Raw genomic sequence first — 27,312 nt, 5'->3', positions numbered from 1 at the left:
CTCCTCTACAGCTAAGTTGTATTTTTCCTTTGATTTCTTTCAAGATTTTTTCTTTATGTTTGATTTTCTGACATTTAAATATGACATGCCTACATGTAGTTTTTAAAAAAAAAACAAAAAACATTTTTCCTGCTTAGTGTTAGCTTGAGTTTTCTGGATCCATGGTTTGGTATCGACATTAATTAATCAATTAATGACTAATTCTTAGTCATTATTGCTTCAAATATTGCTTCTGTTCCTTTCTCTCTTTCTTTTTATGCTGGTTTCCCATGACATTTATGTTACACCTTTTATAGTTCCACAGTTCTTGGATATTCTGTTGTGTTATTTTTCACCTTTTCTCCTGTTTGCTTTTCAGTTTTGAAAGTTTCCATTGAAACTTATACTATCTTTACATTCAGAGATTCTTTACTCAACCATGTCCAATCCACTAATGAGCTCATCAAAGGCAATCTTCCTTTCTTTTACAGTGTTTTTGATCTCTAGAATTTTTTTATTTTTTTCTTAGACTTTCCATCTCTTTGCTTATAATATCAGAGAAAAATTGCCAATATTTAATGTGAGAACCTGGGATAACTCTTGGAGTTAAAACTCACAAAAGTCTGAGGGTCCCCCATGAATGGAGATTTTAATTCTCAGAGTTGTCCACTCTGAGCCTCCAGCAATTCATCAATTACAGTTCAGGTTTTCTTATACCATTACTGGTTCCCCTAGAGGTAACAGCTCTGGTAAGTTGTGATTCTCTGTCTTTCTGTCTTCCTAATTTGGGGGAGGGGGGGCATTGGTTTGCCCTGTGACCTCATTTCTCTAATGCATCTTAGAAAAATTATTCATTTTTCAGTTTGTTCAGGTTTTAACTTACTGTTAAACAAGTGGCAACTTGTGGCAACTTCTGAGCTCCTTAAATGCTGGACTGGAAAACAGAAGAACTCACATAGATTTTCTCTTGTATTTTCTTCTCTGAGTTTTCATCTATAAAGTTTTACATTTTTCGTTTAGATCTTTTCATTCATTGAGTTAATTTTTGTATCACATTTGAGGTATGGATCAAGATTGATTTTTTTTCTTTTTGCATAAGGCTATCCAGTTATTCCAGCACCATTTATAGAACAGATTATCTTTTCTTCATTGAATTGCTTTTGTATTTTTATCAAAAAATCACTTGACCAGATATGTATGGGCCTATTATTGGACTCTATTCCATTGTTCTCTCTGTCTCTTCTTTTTCTAGTATGACACTGAATTGATTACTGTAGCTTTGTAGTAAATGTGGAAATTAAATCATGACCTCCTACTTTGTTTTTTGGTTTGATTCTTCTATTTCCTTTGCTTCTCCATATAAATTTTGGAATCACTCTGTCAATTTCTATAAAAAGAAAAACCCCATTAGAATTTTGTTGGAGGGGGCGCCTAGGTGGTGCAGTTGGTTGTGTCTGACTCTTGGTGTCGCTCAGGTTGTGATCTCAGGGTGGTGAGATTGAGCCCTCGTCAGACTCTGTGCCCAGTGCACAGTCTGCTTAGGACTCTCTCTCCATCTGCGCCCCTCCCCCACCTGCTTGCTCTCATTCTCTCAAATAAATAAATCTTTTTTAAAAAATTTGTGTTTCGAATTTCATTGAATCTATAGACCAATTTAGGGAGAATTATAGAACAATTTGGGGAAGCATCTTTAAAATACTGAGTTTTTTAGGGATGCCTGGGTGGCTCAGTCAGTTAAGCATCTGCCTTCAGCTCAGGTCATGATCCCGGGGTCCTGGGATCAAGTCCTGCACTGGGCTCCTTGCTCAGCAGGGAACCTGCTTCTCCCTCTGCCTGCCAATCCCCTTGCTTGTGCTCGCTCTCTCTGACAAATAAAAAAATAAAATCTTTAAAAAATCAATAAATAAAATACTGAGTTTTTCAATTCATTTCATGAACATGGACTATCTCGTTGTGTAGTTCTTACGTACAGATCTTGCACATTTTTCTTTAAAGATTTTATTCATTTGAGACAGAGAGAGAGAGAGCACAGGAGCAGGGGAAGAGGCAGAGGGAGAGGGAGAAGCAGGCTCCCTGCTGAGCCAGGAGCCCGACATGGGGCTTGATCCCAGGACCCTGGGATCATGACCTGAGCCGAAGGCAGACGCTTAACTGGCTGAGCCACCCAGGTGCCCCTTGCACATTTTTTAAAATTTTTTATTTATTTTTTAGTAATCTCTGCACCCAGGTGGGGCTCGAATTCACAGCCCAGATCTTGCACATTTTTAAAGATTTATACCCAGGTATTTAATATCTTCAGGTGCTATTATAAATTGTATTATTTTAATTTTTATTATTTTTAAAGATTTTATTTATTTGAGAGAGCGAGAATGAGAGAGAGAGCATGAGCAGGGAGAGGGGCAGAGGGAGAAGCAGACTTCCTGATGAGGAGGGAGCCCAAGAGCGGGGCTCGACTGGGGACTCCGGGATCACGACCTGAGCGGAAGGCACTTAACCAACAGAGCCACCCAGGTGCCCCAATTTGTATTATGTTTTAATTGCCATTTTTAATTTTTTTCTAATGTATAGAGATATGATTGATTTTTATATATTGACTTCCATCCTGCAAACTTGCTATACTCACTTAGTTTTCTAGTAGCTTTTTTGTAGATTACTTAGAATTTTATACACAGTCATATTGGTCTGAAAATATAGTCTTATTTTTCCTTTTTGATCTGATGGTTGTTAATTTCTTTTCCTTTATTTTACTGGCTAGAACCTCCACCAAGATTTTGAATAGGAATGATGAGAGCTAATCTTCTTGCCTTGTCCTGATCTTGGGGATGAGGGTGGGGGTAAGCATTCAGTCTTTTATGATTAAATATGTCATGATTTTTGTAAATACTAAGAATGACGAAGTTCCCTCTCTTCCTGGCTTTCTGAGAGACTTTTTTTATCATGAATAATTGTTGAGTTTTGTCAGGTGTTTTTCTGAATATATTGAGATGGTCATTTGCTTTTTCTTCCTTAGTTTATTGATATGGTGAATTACATTGGTTAGTTTTTGAATGTTGAATTAGCCTTGCATTCCCAAGATAAACCCTACTTGGTTATAATCTATTATTTTATGTATTGTTTGAGTTGCTTGTATTTTTTGAGGATTTTTGCGTCTCTGTTTATGAGAGATACTGGTCTTTAGTTTTCCTTTGATATATCTTTTATCTGGCTTTGGTATCTTAATAATGCTGGCTATACTAAATGAGTTGGGAAATGTTCCTTGTTTTTCTGTATTTTTGAAAATCTGGTGTAGAATTGGTATTATCTCTTTCATAAATGTTTGGTAGAATTCACCATGAAGTCATCTTAGTCTGTAGATTTAAATAGATATAGGAGTATGCAAGCTATTGATTCCTTTTTAGATAAACTTCACAGTTTATATATTTCAAAGAATTTGACCATTTCATCTAAGTTATCAAACTTAGGACATAGAGTTGTTCATTGTATTTACTTACTATTATTAAGTATCTGTAGGGTTTATAGTGATATCCCCCTCTCATTCCTGATACTTGTAATTTGTTTCTCCTTTTTTTTTCTTGGTCAGCCTAGCTTATCAATTTTGATCAACAGTAGTTATTATAAGTACTCACTATGTGTCATATACCTTTTAAAGAGCTTTATTATATTCTTTTTTTTTTTTTTTTTTAAAGATTTTATTTATTTATTTGAGAGAGAGAGAGAGAGCACATGAGAGGGGGAGGGCCAGAGGGAGAAGCAGACTCCCTGCTGAGCAGGGAGCCCGATGCGGGACTCGATCCTGGGACTCCAGGATCATGACCTGAGCCGAAGGCAGTCGCCTAACCAACTGAGCCACCCAGGCGCCCCTAAAGAGCTTTATTATATTCTATTTGAACATCCAAGACTCTATAAGATACATTCCATTGTTATGCCCTTTTATAAATGAATAAACAGAGGCCAGAACATATTAGGAAACTTGCCTATATATGACAACCAGAATGACAGATCCAAGATTCAGGATCCAAGTCTGTGTGACTCCAAAGCCTTTGCCTTTTTATTTATTTTTTTGTTTGTTTATTTTAGAGAGCACACACGTGCACAAGTCGGGAGAGGGCCAGAGGGGAAGGGAGAGGGAAAAAATCTCAAATAGACTCTGCGCTGAGTGCTGAGCCCACTGTGGGGCTCAATCTCATGACCCCAAGATTATGACTTGGGCTGACACCAAGAGTCAGATGCTTAACTGATGGAGCCAGCCAGGTGCCCCCAAAGCCTTTGCTTTTGACCACTCTGGTATAAAGGATGAATCAAAACCAGAAAAGACATATTAAAGGAGTCTTCTTTCTCACGCTGTGACTAGGAGCAAACTTTTCATTTTCATCATTGGACTCTAATATCTACTGTTTTCTGTCTTTGGACCCCTCTCTATAAACAGCATATAATACAGAACCTCTTGTCAGAAGATCTCTGGAGATCTGTTTGCTCCTTCTGTTCAGTGAGGGTCCCTACCAAGGAAAGAGAAAATTTGGAGACTTCCAGTTGCTATAAAATACTCAATAACACATCTTATATTTTCAGAACATAGGATCTTCTGAGGTCTTCCAGTGCCTGGACACCAGAAATAGTTGTCCTGATGCCATCCATTTTTTTTATTGAAGTGTAGTTGACATACAATATTATATTCATTTCAGGTATACAACATAGTGATTCAACATTTATATACATTGTGAAATGCTCACCATGATCAGTCTAGTTACCATCCGTCACCATACAAAGTTATTACGATATTATTGACTATATTCTCTATGCTGTACTTTACATCCCTATGATTCATTTGTAAGTCTGTACTTCTTAATTCCCTTCCCTTATTTTGCCTATCCTCCCGTTCCTCCTCCCCTTGGGAACCACCAGTTCTCTGTCTGATGCCATTCCTTCTTGACAGATTAGAAATAAAAGCATTGACTCTTTTCCATTTAAAATGTAGGTGCTTTCCCCTTATAGGTATAAAATATGCTTTTGAAAATAAAAGCTGACATAGCTTGCTTGTTTCCTTAGGTCTGACGGTAACTGCTGTGAAAGACTCAGGAGAATGGAATTTGGAGGCTGGCGCATTAGTACTTGCAGATGCGGGCCTTTGCTGTATCGATGAGTTTAACAGCCTCAAAGAGCATGATAGAACCAGTATCCACGAAGCAATGGAGCAACAAACCATAAGTGTTGCTAAGGCTGGGTAAGAGCTTCTTTTCTTTAAAATCTACGGGAATAATGAGATTAGTTAACAATGTGATTGTGGAAAAAGGTGAACCTTACTGAACTGCAAGGTATGTTTGGTCTTATCAGGGATTATCAGTTACATTCATCAAGACACACATTAGCATCCCCACAGAGGTGTATGAGGAAGTAAAAATGAGTTGTTGGGACAAAGAAAGGAAAAACTAAAGTATAAATGTAAGTTGACTTAATTCAGGGAGGGGACTTATGAAGAGCTTTCTTTCAATGCAGGATCCAACATATTCTCTCATTCAGTAATGTATATCTACTTACTATGTTAGGAATTTTTAAAGATTCAGAAAGAAATAACATGATTTCTGCTTTCAGTGGCATTCTCCTTATCTATCCTAATAGAAGGTTGATCATGGCATGTGGAAAACTAAATAATAAAATACATTAGTAAAATGAAGTGCCTACTGTGACTCAAGGAGGTGTAGGGGTTGAGGTATGTGAGTCACTTGCAACATATAACCACTGAGGAGGAAAAATGGGCAAGTCAGATAGAAATCCATTCACCCAGGCCCTGAGATGGTTATGAGAAACTTACCTGGCTACAAAGGCTGACCACCAAGTGGTCTGCCGGATCATCCAAAGGACAGAGCTAGAACTATCTCAGCCCTAATGCTACTATTATAGGTGTGAGGCCAGTTGATCAGGCAGGTGGGCTGCCAGCAGAGTCTTCAAACAGTAGTGGGCATGAAAAGGGATGCTGGTGTATATAGAGTCTGTGAGATCTAATTATATACACTTGGAAAGAAAAAGGGGGGGTGTGGGTGGGTGAGAGGATAGAGCCCGTAGGGAAAAAAACGCAAGAAAAAGCTAGGTAGAACAATGACCAGATCTATTCGTTTCATTCAATATACAATGACTCAGTGTATATTCATGAAGAGGCTGCTATATACCAGGCACTGTGCTAGGTCTCCAACCCATGGGCTTTTGGCGGAAGAGTAGAGGCAAAAAAACCCAAAACCTTTCTACTTGAGGAAGAGGTTAGATTAGGGCATCTTCCTTCCCTCCCGCAGGAGCTAGACAAAATGGCCCTTCTGGGAGAAGGATAGGAGCAAAAGCCTTCTTCTCCTGAGGGAAGGGCTGGAAACACTCTTCAGGTCCAGGATCCTGAACCAAGGCAAAACAGTGGTCTGTACCACCGGGAAAGGGACAGAACAACAACTCCTGCCCAAGGACCACCACAGATACATGGCAGGGTTCTGCTGCCACCAGGTGGGAGGGACAGAAGAGCTTACAGCTTTCTAGCCCATCCCATCCAAAAGCAGGCTCATAGACCCTGTCTCAGACCAGGAGCCCAAAAACCAACCTGGCCCCCAAATAAGCCTAACACCTAGTAACAAGCAGTCTGTCAGTGGGGAAGGTGCAGTAATATGGAAAGAGACCCCACTGTGGTGAGTTGTGTGGTGACTGCTGAAAGCTGAAGGTAGAGTAGGAACACTGAGAATGATCTTCCAGCACTGCGCTACAACCCCCATCTAGATGCACAAAGTAACAGCTCAACAATGAAAGAATTCGAAATGTCTGGTGCATTGAGGGTAAAGATAACAACAGTGCCAATACGCAGATCAACTAACTGTCAGGGCCTTACAGACACTAATGGCCTTACGCTATACACGAAGTGGTATAGTATCATTTGAAGGTAGACTGTAAGAAGTTAAAGATGTAGGGGCGCCTGGGTGGCTCAGTTGGTTAAGCGACTGCCTTCAGCTCAGGTCATGATCCTGGAGTCCCAGGATCGAGTCCCGCATCGGGCTCCCTGCTCGGCAGGGAGTCTGCTTCTCCCTCTGACCCTCCCCCCTCTCATGTGCTCTCTCTCATTCTCTCTCTCTCTCTCAAATAAATAAAATCTTTAAAAAAATTTTAAAAAAAAAGAAATTAAAGATGTAAACTCTAGAACAACCACTAGAAAATGAAAGAGGTGTAACTAATAAACCAGTGGTAGAGGTAAAACGGAATCATAAAAAAATAACAAAAGAATGCAGGAAGAGAAGAAAAGGGGAAAAAGAATAGATGGGACAAATAGAATGTAATTAGCAAGATGGTAGATACAAATTCAACCATATCAATGATTATATTAATAATCACATAAGCAATTAAAAGGCAGTGACTGTCAGATTGGATAGAAAAGCAAGACCCAACTAAATGCTGCCTTCAAGAAACCGACTTTAAATTCAAACGCATGGGTAAGTTAAAAGGATGGGGAAGAAATATTCCGTGGAAATACCAAAACCTGACCAAGACATTACAAGAAAATAAAACTACAGAATGATACCCCCATGAACATAAGACATGAAAACTCTTTTCTGTTTTTTGTTTTTTTTTTTTAAGATTTTATTTATTTATTTGACAGAGAGATAGCGAGAGCAGGAACACAAGCAGGGGAGTGGGAGAGGGAGAAGCAGGCTTTCCGCGGAGCAGGGAGCCCGATGTGGGGCTCAATCCCAGGACCCCAGGATCATGACCTGAGCCGAAGGCAGACACTTAACGACTGAGCCACCCAGGCGCCCCTCAAGTCAGTGTTTTATTTGGTAAACATGTCTGAGACCATGCATCCCTGGCTGCTAAGCACCATGGCGGACAGGGCTAGAAAGGTAACAGCTTTATTTTGAGCAGGGGGCAAAGACAAGGCAGCACTTTACAGCTACATTGTAACTAGATCCTGCATCTCTTTTCTGTTTTTTTTAAAGTAGGCTCCACACCCAATGTGGGTCTTGAACTCACACTCCTGAGATCAAGAGTACATGCTCTATCGACTAAGCCAGCCAGGTGCCCCATGACATGAGAGTTCTTAATAATACTTTAGTAAATTAAACCCAGCAGTATATTAAAAAGATTATACATTATAACCAAGTGAGGATCATCCAGGAATGGGAAGTTGATGTAATATTTGAAAATCAATCAATGTGAATTCACAATATTAACAGAATAAAAAAGAAAACATCCCTATAGGTGCAGAAAAAGTATCGGACAAAATTAAATACCCAATAATGATAAACATTATCAGCAAATAGGAAGAGAAGTCCATCTGCCTGTTTAAATATCATCTATGGAAAACTTAAAAGAAACATTTCATACTTTATGATGAAGTGAAATGTTTTCCATTTAAGTTTGGGAGCAAGTCAAGGATGTCCAGTCTTACTACTTCTGGCCAGTATTGTAGTGGAAGTCCTAGTCAGTTTAGTAATGCAAGAAAAAGAAATAAAAGACATTCAGTTTGGAAAGGAAGAAGTTAAAACTGTCTATATGACATGATTGTCTCCATAGAAGATCTCAAAAGAATCAATGAGAAAAAGGGTCACCTGGGTGGCTCAGTCTGCCTTCGGCTCAGGTCATGATCCCGGCGTCTTCTCCCATTCCCCCTACTTGTGTTCCCTCTCTCGCTTTGTCTCTCTCTGTCAAATAAATAAAGTCTTAAAAAAAAAAAGAATCAATGAAAAAGGTATTAGAACTAACTAATAAATGAGTTTTAAAAAGTCACAGATTGATGTGTAAAAATTAATTGTATTTCTTTGTGCTACCAATGAACAGTTAGAAACTGAAGTTAAAACATACCACTTAACAATAGTATCCACAAATGAGAAATGTTTAGGGATAAATCTAGTAAAATACATTCTAGATTTTTACAATGAAAACTGCAGAACATTGGTGAAAGAAATTAAAGAAGACCTAAGTAAATGGAGATACATACCAAGTTTCATTCATCAGAAGACAGTGTTGTTAAAATATCTGTTTTCCTCTAAGCGACCTATAGAATCTACAATTTCAAATAAAATCCCAGCAAGCTTTTTGCAGAAATCAACAAGCTGATTTTAAATTTTATATGGAAAAGCACAGGAACTAGAATAGCCAAAACAGTTTTGAAAAAGAACAAATCTGTAGAACTTACTTATTTCAAGATTTACTATAAATCTGCAATAATCAAGGTAGCATAGCATTGGTGTAAAGATAGACATAGATCAATGGAAGAGAATACAGGTCCAGAAATAGACTCATAGGTATAAAGTTAGTTGATTTTCAAGAACAATGCCAAGATAATTCAATAAAAAAAAGGATAGTCATTTTTTAAAAATGGTGCTAGAACACTTGGATATTTATTTACAAAAAATGACTTGCACATAAATGCTTATAGCACCTTTAGTCATAATCACCCAAGATTGAAAATAGCCCAGAAATCCATCAACTGGTAAATGGATAAACATTTTGATAAATTCATACAATAGAATACTACTAGAAAGATAAAAGAACAAACTATTGATACATGCAACAACATGATTGAATCTTAAAAGCGCTATGTGAAGTGAAGGATGCCAGGCACAATGACTACTTAGTTTATGATTCCATTTATATCATATTCTAGAAAAGGTAAAATTGTAAGAAGAGAAATCAAATCAATGGTTGCCAAGGACTGGCCATTAGGAGAAGAGATTGACTGCAGAGGGGCACCTAAAAAAGTTGGATTTTACTATATGTAAATTATACCACAGTAATCCTTAATTTAAAAAATATGTAAACCCATGTTTTTAATTTTTATTTTTTCCATATATTTTATTTTTAGATTCAACAGACATGAAATCACTCTGTGAAATTGCTATTGAAATTTCTAAACACTTACTTTTTTTGTACTTATCTCTTCCCTGATTGGTAACAGTGTATGGACAGGTACAAGTTCATGGCCCAAGCTTTGACTGCTGCTGGTGGGCTTGGATGGTAAGCTACCACATAAGGATGGATGAAGGGAATGGAAAGGAACAACAGTACCAAGGAGAGATGATACATTTATCATTAGTAAAACCCTTTTTTTAACTTGTACTGACATCTTCTAAAGGAAATAATTTTAATGAATAATTTTCAGATTGGATTTCTTTGTCTGTTGGGAAAGGAGACAGTTTACAGCTAGAAAGACGTGTGCTACTCATATTTACAGTTTTAAATTATTTCTCCTTTAATCCATTTGTCAAATATATAATATGTACTGAAAGGAGTTTTGCATGAGAAGCACTTTGAATGCTTTGATCTTATGAACTTTTCTTAAGGACTTACTTTTTTGACCATTGTACCACAGTAGATATTGATATTATGGTTATTATTATGGTAAACATTTGTATGATTATCTTTTCAAGATAAAATTCTTCAAATGTTTCTCTTTTGTCTTGGCTACTATCCAGACCTTAATACCTCTTTGAACTGTGGCATGGATCAGACTTGATATTTTAGCCTTTCAGCTTCTTTACATTTATGCAAGAATTTTTATTTTTTGAAGCTTTTTGGCATATCTATTTTACTTAAAGATTACTATAATTTACCACATTCCAGGAATTATAGGATCTTTGTTCTCTTCTAGTTATTATCATTACACTAGTTCTTATTCATCCAGGTGTGGATGTTGGTGGCATTCTGATTTGTTCCACACCCTACATAACTATTTCTGGATTCATAAAGATATTTATACCATTCAATTTTTATCATGCATTTTAAGACACAGTTTGTAAATGTTGCATAACTGTATTATTATGTAATGGTTTGTTTTTTAAATTTCTCCATCTTGAAAGGGTTTCTTGAGCAATTTAGTGAAGATGTTTTTTAATTACCTTGTACTAACAGAGCTTAGGTTCCCGTGGTCTCTGGACGTACTGAACAGCCAATTCCCAGGGGTAACAGGGCCACCACATGTGGATGAGCATTTAGCAGTACTGCTTTTGCTTTTGAACATGATGTCTCTAATGCATGTTGGCCTGAACATGTATTTCAACCAGATTTCACATTTTTGACGCTGTTCAAGAATTTAAAATTGTATTTAAAAAAGATTACACGTATAACTTGGATTTGAATCTCTTCCACCTTGAGTTGTTAGGCTCCATATTTTGCAGGCAGAGGATGTGACCTGAAACAACACTCAGGAAGAGCAGATGTTACTGTCCAAGAGACCAAACATCTTTCCTCTGGAATTATTTCCCTCCTTGTTCATTCTTGGTAAAACGCCTTAAAACTGCTAATATCACTACTCAGTAACAACAAATATCCAACAATAACAAAAGCAGTGAATGTCCCTTCACTTTAATAAAACGAAAGTATGGGGCGCCTGGGTGGCTCATTCCATTAAGCGTCCGACTCCTGGTTTCTGCTTAGGTCATGATCTCAGGGTTGTGAGATTTAGCCCAAGCGCTCAGTGCACAGTGGGCTTGAGATTCTTTCCCTCTTCCTCTCCCTCCTCCTCTGCTCCTCCCCTGCTGGCGCCCGCCCCCTCAAATAAATAAATAAATAAAATCTTTTTAAAAATTAAATTAAATTTAAAAATAAGGCAAAACTAAATTGTTAATATTCTTTTCAAAAAATCGAGTGGTTACCATGGTGGAAAGAGCATAAGCTTTGGGGTCAGAGAAACCCACAGTCAATTCTAGTCTCTGTTACTACTTTCTGGTCTTATGCGACATAATTGCCACCTCTGGGCTGCAATTTAGTCATCTGTGGAAGGAAAATAACAATACCCTTCTTTCAGGGATAGTCTCAACTTAGGGTTGATAGATGTCAGTATCCTGGCTCTATGCCTACTATATGGTAAAATTCACAAACATGAAACTTAAAATCTTAACCATTTTTAAGCATACAGTTCAGCCATATTAAGTACATTTAAATTGTTGTGCAAGTATTTATGTACTTTTTAAAAAACTTTGTTTTCTAACCAGTCCTATTAGGTTAGGGTAAGTTAGGACTTACGACTCTCCGAAATTATTTTATTTCATATGTATATGAAAGTTCACAGAACTCCTTGTGTTTCTGAATTCAATTGAGTCTGCAAAATAGTTTCAGAATTATTATACCAACACTGTTGCCAATAACAACCACAAAAAAAAACTAATATTCAAGCCTTCTTTGCAGTTTTTCTTGTGCTTAAAATATACTCCACCAAGGTCATATTTGGTCAGAGTGCATATTCAAAGGTTATTTGAATTAATTATTTTCTTTTTTTTTTAGATTTTATTTATTTGATAGAGAGAGATAACAGCGAGAGAGGGAACACAAGCAGGGGGAGTGGGAGAAGGAGAAGCAGGCTTTCCGCGGAGCAGGGAGCCCGATGTGGGGCTCGATCCCAGGACCCTGGGATCATGACCTGAGCCGAAGGCAGACGCTTAACGACTGAGCCACCCAGGTGCCCCATGAATTAATTATTTTCTTTGTGTGGTCATATTACTGACTTGGTAGACAGTTAGGAATCAGGGTTTTAAATTTATGCTTGTGTTCACTTTTAGAGTTTGCTTTTTTCAGTGTTTTTAAAATTTTATTTTCTGAATTTGTAAAACATATTTCAAAAGTCAAAACAATATAGAAAGCTATACCAATGATATCCCTACCTCTTCCATTCTATTTTTTCCTGTCCTTTATGGATATCTTTTTCATTGGTTTCTGATTTATCCTTCCTATGTTTCCTTTTTTTGCAAAAATAAGCAAAAACACACGGTGGGAGGGGTTGCGTGAGCATGTGTTTGCATCTCTTCTCTTATGCAAAAGATAATATATATATATATTTATATACACATACACACTCTTTGGTGCTGCTTCAATAATTATATGTAGCATTCCCATTATCATCTTTTCATATGTTTTAGAAATTCTGCAGTTTGGATTTGTATATCCCCTTTCTCCCCAAGAGTTTGCTTTAAAGAGTTTTTTAGTGTTCAGGGCGCCTGGGTGGCTCAGTTGGTTAAGCGACTGCCTTCGGCTCAGGTCATGATCCTGGAGTCCCGGGATCGAGTCCCGCATCGGGCTCCCTGCTCGGCAGGGAGTCTGCTTCTCCCTCTGACCCTCCCCCCTCTCATGTGCTCTCTCTCATTCTCTCTGTCTCAAATAAATAAATAAAATCTTTAAAAAAAAAAAAAGAAAGAAACAAACCATCTTAGGGCGCCTGGCTGGCTCAGTTGGTTAAGCGACTGCCTTCGGCTCAGGTCATGATCCTGGAGTCCCTGGATCGAGTCCCGCATCGGGCTCCCTGCTCAGCAGGGAGTCTGCTTCTCCCTCTGACCCTCCCCCCTCTCATGTGCTCTCTCTCATTCTCTCTGTCTCAAATAAATAAATAAAATCTTTAAAAAAAAAGAGTTTTTTAGTGTTCAGGTAGAAGAAACTTTTTAAAATTTACTTGTGTTTTGATATTATTAGTTTCTAGTTTTATGACATTGTGGCCAGAAAATCTTGTTTGCATTTTTGTACTTTAAGGTACTTCATAAGGTTTTTTTGTTTGTTTGTTTGTTTTGGTTTTGGTTTGGTTTGGTTTTTGTGTGTGTGTGGTCTAATATAAAGACAATTTCATGACTGGCCCATGTATGCTTGAGAAATTCTGTTCTCTGTAATCAGAATGGAATATACACACACATGAACTATACCTTATAAATGATGTTGTTTAGGTCCCCTCTATCTTTACCTTACCTTTTGTATGTTTGACATGTCTCAGACTGAGAAGGTGTGTTAGTCCCTTATTCTGTGTCTGCCGGGTTCTCTTTGCATCTCCCATAGCTTCTGCTTTCTGGAGGTAGTTGCTGTGGCTTTGGCATTTGTACTTCTCTGTCTTCATGCTTTTTGGTCGGAATGTTGCCTTGCCTTGTATCAAGATCATAACTCCTGATTTCATATTATTTGCATTTGCCTAATATATCTTTGCTCGTTCCTTCATGCTTAACCTTTAGATTTCAGTTTGTTATTTTTAAAATTTTTTAAATTTTTATTTTTGAGGTGCTTTTATTATATCATGGGGACAGGACCTGTGGACAGAAGATGCTGCCTCAGTTTGTTCTCTTATATAGAGCATACAGTTGGTCTTACTTTATTTTGCTTTATGAATGACCTGAAAATCTTTTTCTTTTAATGTATGAATTAAGCACATCTACATTTATTGGTATTATCAATATGATTGGTGTTAATGATTTCATTTTTTAAAAACTTAACTACATTTCTTTTTCTATGTGTTTGGCATTTAGGAAGATTTGTATTTTTGTTATACATTAGGAGTTGGCATACTTTTTCTATAAAGGCCCAGATAGTGAATATTTAAGGCTTTGTGGACCATACCATCTCTTACACACCACTCACCTCTGTTGATTTGGACAGTATGACTACGTTAGTATCTACGATGTAGACAGAGCAAAAGAAGTCATAGGCAATATGTAACTGGATGGATTTGGCTGTGTCCCATTGAAACTTGATTTACAAAACAGGTGAACTGGATTTGACCTGCCACCTAAAGTTTGCCAACACCTGTTCTAGGACTTACCTTTAAAAAAATACCTTTTATAATGCCAGCAGCCCCTTTATCCTCAGTTGGGAGCTTAAAATAATACCTTTGACTCTGTTATCCATATGGTAATCAACGAGCTTATTCTACTTTCCCCCTCTTCCCTTCTCTTTACTACTAAAAAAAAGATTGTATTATTTATACTTTGACAGGACAGATAACACATACTCTTCTAAATGTACCCCTTCCTATGTTTCAGTCTTTGATCTAAAATTAAATGTCTTCAGTGCTCACCATCAATCCAGAGCATCTCTGACATCTCTTACTTAAATGAAGCTCATCCTCTTAGGAGAGTCCCTGGAAAGGGCTCCTGAATACCATACTGAGTTTGTGCTGGTTTCAAACTATTTTTCATAGCTTCAATACTTGAAAACAGCTTGGCTGGATATGAAGACCTAGCCTTACACTTTCTTTCCTGTAGTCTTGCTATGTGTGTTGCTGTTGACAAATACGATACCATTATGATATCCTTTGCTTTGTAGGTGATTTGATTTTCTTGCCTGAAGGCCCAGAAGGATTTTTTTTTCTTTTGTTTTAAATGCAATATTTTTACTAGGCTATGCCTCAGTTGATTATTCTTGGTCAGTTTGTCTAGATGTTAGCGAGCCCTTTGAAATATAGAATTCTTTCTGAAAATTTTTCTTGAATTACAGTTTTATATATATAAGCTCTGTCCTTTGTTTTTATTTTTCAGCAATTCTAATTACATATAGTTTAGGTCTTCTTTGCCTAGATTCTGTAGCTACCAATTTGTATCTCAGACTTTTTAGCTCTTTTGTATTTTGTTTTTATTCTCTTGGCATTTTTATTCCTCTTCATAGCACTCTCTATTATATTTCCAGTCTTGTCTCTTTGGGCATCTCAGATTTGAATGTTCATTTCTGAAATTATTTTGTCTGCTTTCTCTCTCTTCCTTTTCTTCCCTGAGTCATCTCCGGATATGTATCTTTTTTGTACTTTTCTGTTTTGGGTTTTTGAATTTCTGACTTGGAGTGTTTTTTCACATATGCAAATGTTTGTTTAAGGATATTAAAGTGAGCAGATCATATACAGATTTTTTCTGCTTTGTGGGTTTTATGGCAGGATATTGGATAAGGAGTTTTATCACCTGAGGTATTTTGATTCTTATAGTAGTTTTATATGGATGTTGCATGTTATTTCCATTACTTTTAAAATGTCTTATCTTTTTCTAAATCAATAATAGTTATTCTAGGGCGTCTGGGTGGCTCAGTTGGTTAAGCGACTGCCTTTAGCTCAGGTCATGATCCCAGGGTCCTGGGATCGAGTCCCACATCGGGCTCCCTGCTCTGCGGGAAGCCTGCTTCTCCCTCTCCCACTCCCCCTGCTTGTGTTCCCTCTCTCGCTGTGTCTCTCTCTGTCAAATAAATAAAATCTTTAATAAAAAAAAATAATATTCTATTGTGATGTTGGTGAGAAGTTTGGAGGATGTACTAGTTTTTAGTTCAGAGTAATCTCAGGCGAGTGCATATTACTTAACAGTGTTTTTTCTAAAGGTTAAGGGGCTGGTTGATGTGTCTTCTGATTCTATTTCTTATTTGTTTAGTAGGATCTTTTTTTTTTTAAGATTTTATTTATTTATTTGAGAGAGAGAATGAGAGACAGAAAGCACAAGAGGGAAGAGAGTCAGAGGGAGAAGTAGACACCCCACTGAGCAGGGAGCCCGATATGGGACTCGATCCCGGGACTCCAGGATCATAACCTGAGCTGAAGGCAGTCGCTTAACCAACTGAGCCACACAGGTGCCCGTTTAGTAGGATCTTTAATATCCACTGCTTGTCTCCCCCTTCCCCTGATCACCAAGACTCCAGTGACCCTTGCTGGTCACTGCCATCTAATCGAGGAGCTTTCCCAAGAAGGCCACCTCTGCTCTCAAGAACTTTCAGGTCCTTCTTTCTGTTCCCCAGTAGCCACTGCTTTGACCCACAAGGTTTCAAACCTTTTCCAGTATTTCCCTATTCCATGTGGGACTCTGTCCTTCTAAGAGTGATGTTAGCTATGTTCCACCATCATGAGGAGCCTGTTGGTCTCTTCTTCTTTTCACTTAGTCTCCACTGATCTTTCTATTCCATCATGGGCTCTAAATTAGCTTTGCCAGTTTTTAATATCTATTTGTTGATTTCCATGTAAATTGAACTTTGCAGTATTCTCTCTCACTCTTACTTCTTAGTTTTGTTTTATGGGTTTATTTGCTCCCTTGTTTATCTGTAAGGTCTCTGAAGGATATGTGGAGAAATTTGGATATAAGCAGCTGCCATCATCCTCTAGAAACCTGGAAATCAGCATCTTACTTCTTAAGTTATTCTTTCTCATTTAACTCATACCAACTTTTGCTGTGTATTTTTAAAATATTACCCATGTTTTCTTTGAACCATTTCTAGAAAGAGTAATTGGAGAAATAGTTATCTATAATTATTTTAAAGGGTTCAAATATATAGAAATGGAATTAAACTTTTCTATATCCTTTAGGAATCAATGGCCAGAAAGCAGGGAAGTGTTTTAGAATCCGTACAAGGAAGACCTCTTAGGTTAGAGCTGCCTAGAGGTCAAGTAGGCTGCCTATATGGTTGTGTGGGCCTTCAAGTGTAGACTAGAAAAAATTTGTGTAAGGAATTCAGACATTTAATGAGTAAATAGATAACGTTTAAGGTACCACCTATGAGATGCTGTAAACCTCAGCCATGACAAATGAATTCAGCTGCTGGCTGGTTGATTGCAGAATATGTACATATATAAAATATGGTTTCAGGGGCGCCTGGGTGGCTCAGTCGTTAAGCGTCTGCCTTCGGCTCAGGTCATGATCTCAGGGTCCTGGGATCGAGCCCCACGTCGGGCTCCCACTCCCCCTGCTGTGTTCCCTCTCTCGCTGTCTCTCTGTTAAATAAATAAATAAAATTTTTTTTTAAAAAATGGTTCAAGTTATATCATGAAATATTGAATGTGATCTATGCTAGATAAGTAACAAGTTTAGGAAACTGCATCAAGAACTCCACCTTTTTTTTTTTTTAGTGACTACAAGAACACATTGGGTATTGAAAGAATTATAATAATTAAGAGGAAGAGCCTCAGAGCTAGTCTGGCTGGGTTGAGGTTTTGGCTCTACTACCTACTAGCTAATTACTGACATTTTACTCGACTTCTCTTCCTTGGCTTTCTCATTGGTAAGATGGTGAGAATTACTCCATTTCAAAGGGCTACTGTGAAAATTAAATGAGTTAATCCATGTAAAGTGCTTCTGATATAACCTGACCTCTAATAAATGCTAGTTAAGTATTATTGTTATGGGCCTACAGTTCTTTTTAGAAACCCTTGAGACCAAATACATGGCGGAATTCAGATTTTTTTGTTTTCATTTTGGGAAAGTAACACAGTGCATATGTCCTATATTATGAAACCTAGCAGCAGTACCGGAGATGCGCCCTGTAATCAAACATTTTCATTCTATTGCAGTGAAGCTTATGAAACTTCACACTAAATAGAACAAAGACACATCAGTTTAGGTCAGATTTTCCTGCCAAATTAACTATGAACAACTTGCTTTCCCAGAACTTCTTGGAAGGAATATGGACCATTGTCACCATCATCATTAGGCTCCTCCCTCTGTCCAGGAACTTTGATCAGTCAGCCAAAACATGATTCTGCTCCAGGATGAAATATCGAGTGCTAGAGGGTGGATGATAACTGGGAAGGCCTTTTAAAGTTATAATGAGAAGAGCTCATGTTACCGGAAGCACACCTTAAGCCTAGGGTACCCCGGGCGGCAAAAGCTGCATCTTTTGATGACTGAAACATAATTTGGAAAATGGGAGTTTGTTCAAAGTAGATATAAAATAGAAGCTGTATTGTTTCATTGCTGCCTTCGTATCAGAAGAATATTCACCTTTAAACCTGCTCTCCCATTATTGTGACTCAGATACTTTCTCTGACTGATTTTGTGTGTGTGTCTGTGGGTCTTTCAGCCTCATTCATCTCTCTTTAGTAGTTAGTACTAACTGTAATTCTCCTATATAAATGCTCGTGCTGATGCTTAAAGCTGTACGATTCATTTTACTTCTTCTTTAGTTGATGTCTAAACTCCTTGTTTTGAAGGGGGGAAAAAAACACCTTCAGGTATATATATGTGAGTAACTACTACAAGAAAAATAGAAGTCCAGTCCAGTGATTCCTGTGGGCACATGGAGCAACAGAAGGCAGGCCTTTGCATCACCTAGGGCTTCAGGAAGTTTCTTAATGAAAACCTAGGGGGAAAAAGAGAAAAAAAAATGAACAGAAAATTATAAGTAAAAAGGAAAACCACCACCACCACCAACAACAACAAAAATTGGAAAGGTCCAAGCTGGATGACATGCTTCATGTGGTTCCAGCGTTCAAAACATCGGTTCCAGTGGCACCATTGAGAAGAAGCCGCAGTAATTCCCTACCATGTGTTCATATTTTTGGGTGGTTTTTCAGTTTTCTAAATCCACACACTCCTCGAGAAGCCAGTGAGGCACTTATTTACTGCTCTTGTCACTGTTTTTTTGCTGCCACCCTGGCTTTGGTGAGGGACGCCAGGACCCAGTCCTCCGCTGTGGGGGGATGGTTGCTGGTAGGCTGACAACATCAGGCACGTGTTCTACTTGTTGACAATGAGGACGGGACCGCCTCACCTTGGTTCACACAGATGTCATTCCCTTTCAGCACATAGTACTATTTGATGAATGAGGTCCGGTGGCAGCATTTAAGGAGTCTCACCGTGTTTCTAAGACTTGATGAGTGTCCTGTGCCCAGGCTTGCTGGATTTCAGTGTTGGTGGCTTACAGAATGATCTGCTCAGAAGTCTCTCTGTTCATGAGTGCAGACTTGCTGGGGTCACTGTCCACGTTCTCATCCGGGACCAAGTAATTCATCATGATTCTCCTTGCAGTCCAGGGTGAAGGACCCCTTCCAGAGTAGTTTGCTAAAGGTGACAGTGTGCTCAAAGAGGAACATGTGCCTCTACTTGGTCTGGGACTGCATGCCTGTATCCAGCTCAATCATGTAAAACATGTCCTGCTGCAGCAGCGTCTTCAAAAGGCATCCCACAGAGTGGGAGAAAATATTTGCCGACCATATATTGGATAAAGGGTTAATATTCAAAATATATGCAGAACTCATACAACAAACAATTGGATTAAAAAATGGGCAGAGAACTAAGTAGACGTTTTTCCAAAGAAGACATACAAATGGCCAACAGGTACATGGAAAGGTACTCAACATCACTAACCATCGGGGAAATGCAAATCAAAGCCACAATGAGATATCATCTCATACCTGTTAGAATGGTTATCATCAAGAAGATGAGAAAACAAGTGCTGGAAAAGATGTGGAGAAAAGGAAACCCTTGTACACTGTTGGTAGGAATGTATTATTGGTGCAACCACTATGGAAAATAGTATGGAGGGTCCTCAAAAAATTAAAAAAGAGGGGTACCTAGGTGGCTCACTTATTAAGTGTCTGCCTTCGGCTCAGGTCCTAGGATCAGGCCCCGCATCAGGCTCCCTGCAGGGAGCCTGCTTCTCCCTCTCCCACTTCCCTTGCTAGTATTCCTGCTCTCGCTATCTCTCTCTCTCTGTCAAATAAATAAAATCTTAAAAAAAAAAAATTAAAAAAGAACTACATGATCCAGCAATCCAATTTCTGGCAATCCAATTTCTAGAAGAAATGAAAACAGGTTATCAAGGAGATATCCTGCATTCCCATGTTTACTGCAGCATTCTTCACAATAGCCAAGATATGGAAACAACCCAAGTGCCTACCAACAGATGAATGGATAAAGCAGATGTGGTATGTGTATATATAATGGAATACATTGAGCCATGAGAAAAAAGGAAATCTGCCATTTATGACAAGGATGGACCTTGAGGACATTATGCTAAGTAAAATAAGTCAGACAGAAAGGCAAATACGGTATGATATCACTTATATATACCATTATAAAAAATCAAACTCATAAAAGCAGTAAAATAGTGGTTATCAGGGCCTGGAGGTTGGGGGAGAAGGAAAGATGTTTTTTAAGGGTATAAACTTGCAACTGGTAGACTAGTCCTGGAGATCTAATGCACAGTATGGTGAATATAAACAACAATATTATATTATAATCATCGAACTTGCTAAGAGACTAGATCTCTTTTTTTTAAGATTTATTTATTTTTTTGCGGGGGGGTGGGGAGCGGAGGGAGAGGGAGAGCCTTAAGCAGACTCTGCACTGAGTGCAGAGCCCGACGTGGGGCTCGATCTCACAACTCTGAGATCATGACCTGAGCCAAAACCAAGAGTCAGAGGCTTAACCGACTGAGTCACCAGGCTCCCTGAGACTAGATCTTAATCACTCTCAGTATAAAAAAGAAATGGTAATCACATAACATGATGGAAGTGCTAATTTTCACTACAATGGCAACATATTACAATATATAAGAGTATCAAATCAGTATGTTGTATACCTTGAGTTTATATAATGTTACATGTCAAATAGAATTCAATAAAATAGAAAAAGAAGGTTGGTTTACATGTAAATCACACAGCATGGTATCTGGCACGTGTTGAGGTGCTTAACTATAATAAGTAATACAAGTATCTGTAGCCAAATCTATTTTGTTCCTGAATTTGGGTAGCAAGGAATTTATCAGAAAATTTATCTTACTATATTCAAATTCCTGTTTTCAGAAAGCAGGAGTTTGGATAATAAGGGATATCTGTATTTATCTAGTACTTACTAGGTGCCAGGCTCTTTTCTAAGTATTGTACACATAAGAACCCATTTCTTTCTCACAATAGTTCTATATCAGACTGCTATCATTATAACCCCCTTTTTACAAATGTGGAAACTGAGGACCAGAAAAACAGAAGCTGCTTCTTTTGGTGACTGGAACATAATTTGGGGAATGGGAGTTTGTGCAAAGTAGATCTAAAATAGCAGCCATTCCTGCTGTCCCATTCTTGTGACTCAGATACTTTGCTGTGACTGTTTCTGCGTGTGTGTATTTGTGGGTCTCTCAGACTTGTTCAGCTCTCTTTAGTAGTTCAGTTCTCCCCCTTGTGTCCATTCCAGATACCCTCAAAAGAGGGCCACTGAGATTGTCCCTAGTAGATTCATGTAGCAGCAGCTCCAAGGCCTCCAGGTGGCTTGGGGAGGGGCTGGCCTTAGTCAGTCTCCAACCTCGGGCCTAGCCCGCCGTTCACGCATGGCAGTTCTCAAAGAAGGGACTGTGGAGTGCTAGGCTTGACGGACATTCCAGTGGCCGGCCTGTCCGGGACTTCTGTGCACTGAGGACAAAAGAATCACTTAAGGAATACACTGAAGAACAAGTCCTACAACAGTTGTCCCTGCTGGGAGGCTTGTCAGTGCTGGGGAGCGATAGTTTAGACAGACAGCCTGGTGACTCCATCTAAATAGGAGATGCGTCTGGATGAGGAGAGTCTTGAGCTCAGTGGGTCTCAAAGAGCTAGATAAAAAGGGTGGTGGGGTTTATAAAGACACTACTTTATCATGCGTGGTCAAGCTCTGTGGTAGTTTTTACAGTTTGTCCCCAGATCACATCTACACCAATTATGTGATATTTTTCCTCCAGCTGAAGGAATTGTCCTTTGACATAATGTCGCTTAGAAAACAGTGCAAGAATAGCACATACTGGCTTTGCTCTTGGGATGGCTGTCAGGTGTGCCTTTGGTGCACCGTGTGCTTGTATCATTTGCTTGGTCATGGGAACAACGGAAACATCTTCAAGTTCCCCTGTGGCTCATGTTCGTTTTCCTTTTTTTTTTTTTTTTTTAAGATTTTATTTATTTGAGAAAGGGAGAGACAGAGCACAAGCAGGGGAGAGCGGCAGGCAGAGGCAGAGGGAGAGGGAGCCCGATGCGGGGCTCGATCCCAGGACCCTGAGATCATGACCTGAGCCAAAGGCAGACGCTTAATGACTGAGCCACCCAGGCACCCCTCATGTTCATTTTTCATGGCACTTAATCTGTGTGTCACTCTACAATTTATGAAAGAGTTGGATCTGCCTCCAACAGTAGCTCATCTAATTTTTTGGCTAACAGTTTTCAGAATCTTTAGTTCATTCTCTCCCTAATTAGAAGCCTGTTAATCTTCCTGATGCGAAGTATACAGTTATTTGCCAAATGCAGGGCTCTTGAGAAAATGTCTCTAGAGACATAAAGCATATCAAGTTGTTAATTAGCAAGCAGATTAGAAGGGTTAAGTGTGAAAAGGGAATACTTAATCATGTATTCTACCAAAGTAAAATAAAGATATCTGAATTTTACCCTTAAAAGACCTTACCTACTCCTCACTCCTCAGTTCAAAGACTTCTTCATTTAGCCAGCAATGCAAAAGCCATCATCATCCAGATGTTCTGGGCCCTTTTTTTCTGAGAACACTTCAAGTTTTTCTTTAAGATGTTTGATACCTTACAACATCATATCTAGGAATTCTTAAATGTGTCTGCTTTTGCTTTTTCTCTTTCTCTCATGTTTCAAGTGAATAAAGTCTGATTGCTTTGTGAAGGAATTTTTTTATCTGAATTATAATATCCTTTAAGGATATCAGTATGAACCACTGACTCAGAATATCTGGCTGACCTCCAAGGTTGCAGGGAATTTCTGAGGTTTTTTGTCTGTTTTGTTTTGTTTTATTTTGTTTTTAATGTGTCCCTTTGCGCACACTGCACAGAGTTAGAATTCCAGGGCAGGGTGTCAGTAGACTCCTGAGTAATAGAGGATTCCTTTGCTATTTGCTAAGGACCATTGTAGGAAAAAATCTGATATCGCAATTATATATTTGGTGCTGTTCCTCAGTCTAACTTTTAAAAACAAGCATGATAGCAATTTATTGTTTTGCTCAATAAACGTATCTGGAGCACTAAGCAACGTCATGCTCTCTGCTAGCTACTCACACCACAAAGATGAAAAGACAAAGCCTCTGTCCTCCAGATGCTCAAAACTTCGTAGCGAGACCGACAAGTAGACATTTATTGTATGTGCGATTCCACCAGTCATAGAAGAGCCACAGCAGCAGTCCACTCAGCTGATCTTCAGTTTTCTAGGCCACGCCCAGCCTGCGCATCAGACTCTCAGTGATGGGACCTGGGAGTCTATATTATTAAAACCCACCTTGGTTCTCACTGATGAGCCAGGCTTAGGAACGCCTGCTCCCAGGTAAGATTGCTCTACACACCAGGCAACCTGTCTGCCTCTTCCTCCAGACCTTGTGAAGCCACATTTCTGAAGGCATCCTCCTCAGGTCAGCCTCAGGTTAAGGCGGGGAGACAGGGAGAGGTGGGAACAAGTCCGTCTACCCAAGCCCGCTGAGAGCGCTCTGACTCCTAGGGGACTGAGGAGGCTCTGGGGCAAGTCGAGAGGTGTCCCTTGGAGGCCTCCAAGTTGCCCCCAGGATGTGAAAATGGTTCACATCATGTGCTTTGAGAGTTTGTGTTCTTTCTAGATGCTCTATATGAGCAGTACTTTGACTCCCGTCCTGGCTTGTGACTTTGTTACCCTTCATTGAATCAATCTAGAGTAAAAGGCAATTTGTTAACTTTATCAACCTTATGGAAAAGCAGGAGAGGGTGTGTATACCTAACATTGAAGATTACCAAATATGTATGTAAAGGATTGTGAGAATATCGTTAACATATTTTTATTTTGTACATTTTTGTGAGGCTTTTAACCCCATTTTTAGGGTGCTAAGTTGTTTATTTTTTATTTTTTTAAAGATTTTATTTATTTATTTGACAGTGAGAGACACAGCGAGAGAGGGAACACAAGCAGGGGGAGTAGGAGAGGGAGAAGCAGGCTTCCCGCGGAGCAGGGAGCCCGATGTGGGACTCGATCCCAGGACCCTGGGGTCATGACCTGAGCCGAAGGCAGTCGCTTAACCGACTGAGCCACCCAGGCGCCCCAAGTTTTTTTTTTTTTTAATTGAGAGCCCTATACTAAAAATGTTGGATGATCTAGAAACATGTGACTGTTGCATTGCAGGCTGTTGTTTGGCCTGATTCTTTTGGTGAGGAGACCGCTCAAACATTGGAGTGGTTTTTGCCGCAGCCAAAGGATCTGGTGCTCATTAGAGAGATTCGTTCTGTATCACTCAGGGCAGGCTCACTGCTGGAGCAGACAGTGGCTTAACGCAGTCTAGGTTGTGTCTTGCTCATCTGTGTGGGGAGAGGAGTTGTTCTAGCCCATGAAATCACTCAGGGGCCCTGGCCCCTTCCATTCTAGAGCTTTTTAGCTTTCAGGACTGGTCCTGAAGAACATTGGCGTAATGTTGCCAAGGTTCATCCAAGTTGTTGCATGGACCAGTAGTTTGTTCCTTTTCATGGCCAAATAGTACTCCATTATATGACTATACCACAGTTTGTTTATCCATTTATCAGTTGATGGAACTTTGGGCTATTTACACTTTTTGGCTATTATAAATAATGTTACTAAGAAGATTCACATCCAAATTTTGTGTGGATATATATTTTCATTGCTCTCGGGTATATAATAGGAGAGATTGCTGGCTCATATGGGAACTATATTTAACTTGTTAAGGAACCACAAACTGTTTTCCAACACCCCTGTACCAGTTTACAGTCCCTCGAGCTGTGTAAGAAGGTTCCCATTTCTCTACATCCTTGCCAACACTTGTTGTCTTTGTGATTATAACAGTCCTGGTGTCTAAAGTAGTATCTCACCTGTGGTCTTGATTCGCATTTCCCTAATGACTGAATTACTGAGCATCTTTTCACCTGCTTATTGGCCATTTGTGTATCTTCATTGGAGAAACATCTATTCGAATCCTTTGCCCATTTTTGAACTGGATTATTTGTTCTTTTATTGTTGACTTTTAGGAGTTATTTGTATGTACTGGATATAAGTCCTTTCACAGATATATGATATGCAAATAATTGCATTCTGTGGGTTTTTTCCCTTCCTTGATGGCATTCTTTGAAGCACAAAGTTTTTAATTTTGATGAAGTCCATTTTATCTGTTCTGTCTTTTTTTGCTTGTACTTCTGGTGTCCTCTTTGCCCCAGGTTGTTTTACAACTTGAAAGCAATGGAGGCTTTCTTTAGAGTGAGGTGGTGGTTTCTTGGGCAGCGCAGATCCCCTGGAAACAGGCCTCTCCTCTCTTTGCTTCCCATCAATTGCATGTGCCAGGATCCAGAGTTCTTTTCTTCACATATTCCTCGAGCCTGGTTTGTTGGGTTTTTGTTTTCTTCTTTGCCTTTGTCTTAGTGTGGGCTGCTGTAACAAAATACCATCGACTGGGGGGCTTCAACAGCAGACATTTATTTCTCACAGTTCTGGAAGCTGGAAGTTCAAGGTCAAAGTGCTGGCAGATTCGGTTCCTAGTGAGAACCCTCTTCCTGGCTGGGAAACAGCTGCCTTCTCCCAGTGCTCACATGGTTTTTCCTTGCTCTGTGTGTGTATGTGTGTGTGTGTGTAGAGAGAGACACAGAGAGAGAGCTCTGGTCTCTCCTCCACTTCCCACAAGGACATTTATCCCATTATGGGGGCACGACCCTCCCTAAGGCCCCAACTCAGTATCACATTGGGGGTTAGGACTTCAACATGTGGATTTGGGGGAATCACAAACATTCAGTCCATAAAAGCTTCCATTTTTTTTTATTGTGGTTAAAAAAATACATAACATGAAATTTACCACCCTAATTATTTCTAATTACTGTACTAATGTACTGTTCAGTGTGTTAAGTATATTCATATTCACATTGTTGTACAACTAATCTTCAGAACTATTTTCATCTTGCAGAACTGAAACTCTATACCCATTAAACCACAACTCCCCATTTTCCCCTCTCCCCAGTCCCTGGAAATCACCATTTTACTTTCTGTTGCTATGAATTTGACTACTCTAGAAATCCCATGTAAGTGTAATCATTCCATATTTATCTTTTGTGACTGACTTATTTCCCTTAGTATACTAATGTCCTCTAGGTTAATCCCTGTTGTAGTAAATAGAACTTCCTTTCTTTTTAAAGCTGAATAATATTTCATTGTGTGCATGTGTGTGTGTATCACATTTTATTTATGTATTCATCCATCCATGGACACTTGTGTTGCTCCCACCTCTTGGCCATTGTGAATAGTATTGCTGTGAACATTCCTCTTTTATTCATCCTAGTGGTGGCTGCCTTCAGGCCATCTAAAACTGAAGGCTTCACCTTACTTACCCTGGGTCATTTTGTACAACTGAGAAAATTTACAACAGGGCTCTGTTGTTCAAAGCCTTTTCAGTCTTGCTGTTACTCTCTGGGGTCTAGAAGCAGTTGTGTTTTTTTATAGCCTTTTAAAACTTCACAGTTCTGAGCTGTCTATTGTCTTTCATTCCTGCTTGAGAACTGGTCAGTTCTTTCCTATGCTCATCTCTTTCCTGCAGGATGTTGCCAAAGGGAGTTTTTCTTGCTTCACACCACAGTCTAATGTGGGTTGAAGGTGGGATGCTCTGCTCTACACAATCATCCAGGACCCAGGCTTCCTCCTTCAGGTAGCTCTCTGACTCCATGGCCTTATCCTTGTCTATCCTGGCAAAGAGAGAGAGAGAACAAGGAGGGTTGCACAGGAAGGCTTTTAGGGAACCCCCGGAAATGGCATGTTCCTCCACCCCCATTCCATTGGCAACACTTATTCACTGCAGTCCTACTTGACCCCCATAAAAGAGATGGGAAACACGGTCTGGCTCTGCTCCTAGGGTGAAAGGGAAACAAAGTTTGGTGAACACATAGCAGCCACTGTCACAAGCG

At 39.2% G+C, this 27,312-nt stretch overlaps 1 protein-coding gene and 1 non-coding gene across 6 annotated transcripts in view; one reads left to right on the top strand and one right to left on the bottom strand.

Annotated features, from left to right (window-relative positions):
• The window catches only part of MCM9 (minichromosome maintenance 9 homologous recombination repair factor), a 125,758-nt gene that overhangs the window by 48,773 nt on the left and 49,673 nt on the right, over nt 1-27,312 (top strand). For all 5 annotated transcript variants that reach the window (XR_010413749.1, XM_054505526.2, XM_045865394.3 and 2 more), the window contains one exon: nt 5,026-5,200. Coding sequence is in view for 4 of the 5 variants with exons in the window: in XM_054505526.2 (XP_054361501.1) it covers nt 5,026-5,200 (175 nt within the window). In the remaining variant the exon portion in view is untranslated. The remainder of the gene's footprint in view (nt 1-5,025; nt 5,201-27,312) is intronic.
• Nucleotides 7,785-7,915, bottom strand: LOC123838069 (small nucleolar RNA SNORA63). Its single transcript, XR_006789404.1, has one exon. It is a non-coding gene; the product is annotated as a small nucleolar RNA SNORA63 (small nucleolar RNA).

Source organism: Mirounga angustirostris, unplaced genomic scaffold, assembly GCF_029215605.1.
Source record: "Mirounga angustirostris isolate CCGP_5_RB_7025 unplaced genomic scaffold, mMirAng1.0.hap1 SCAF_8, whole genome shotgun sequence".
NCBI lineage: Eukaryota > Metazoa > Chordata > Mammalia > Carnivora > Phocidae > Mirounga > Mirounga angustirostris.
The sequence above is the reverse complement of the archived record's forward strand: the minus strand, read 5'-3'. Positions and strand labels throughout refer to the sequence as shown.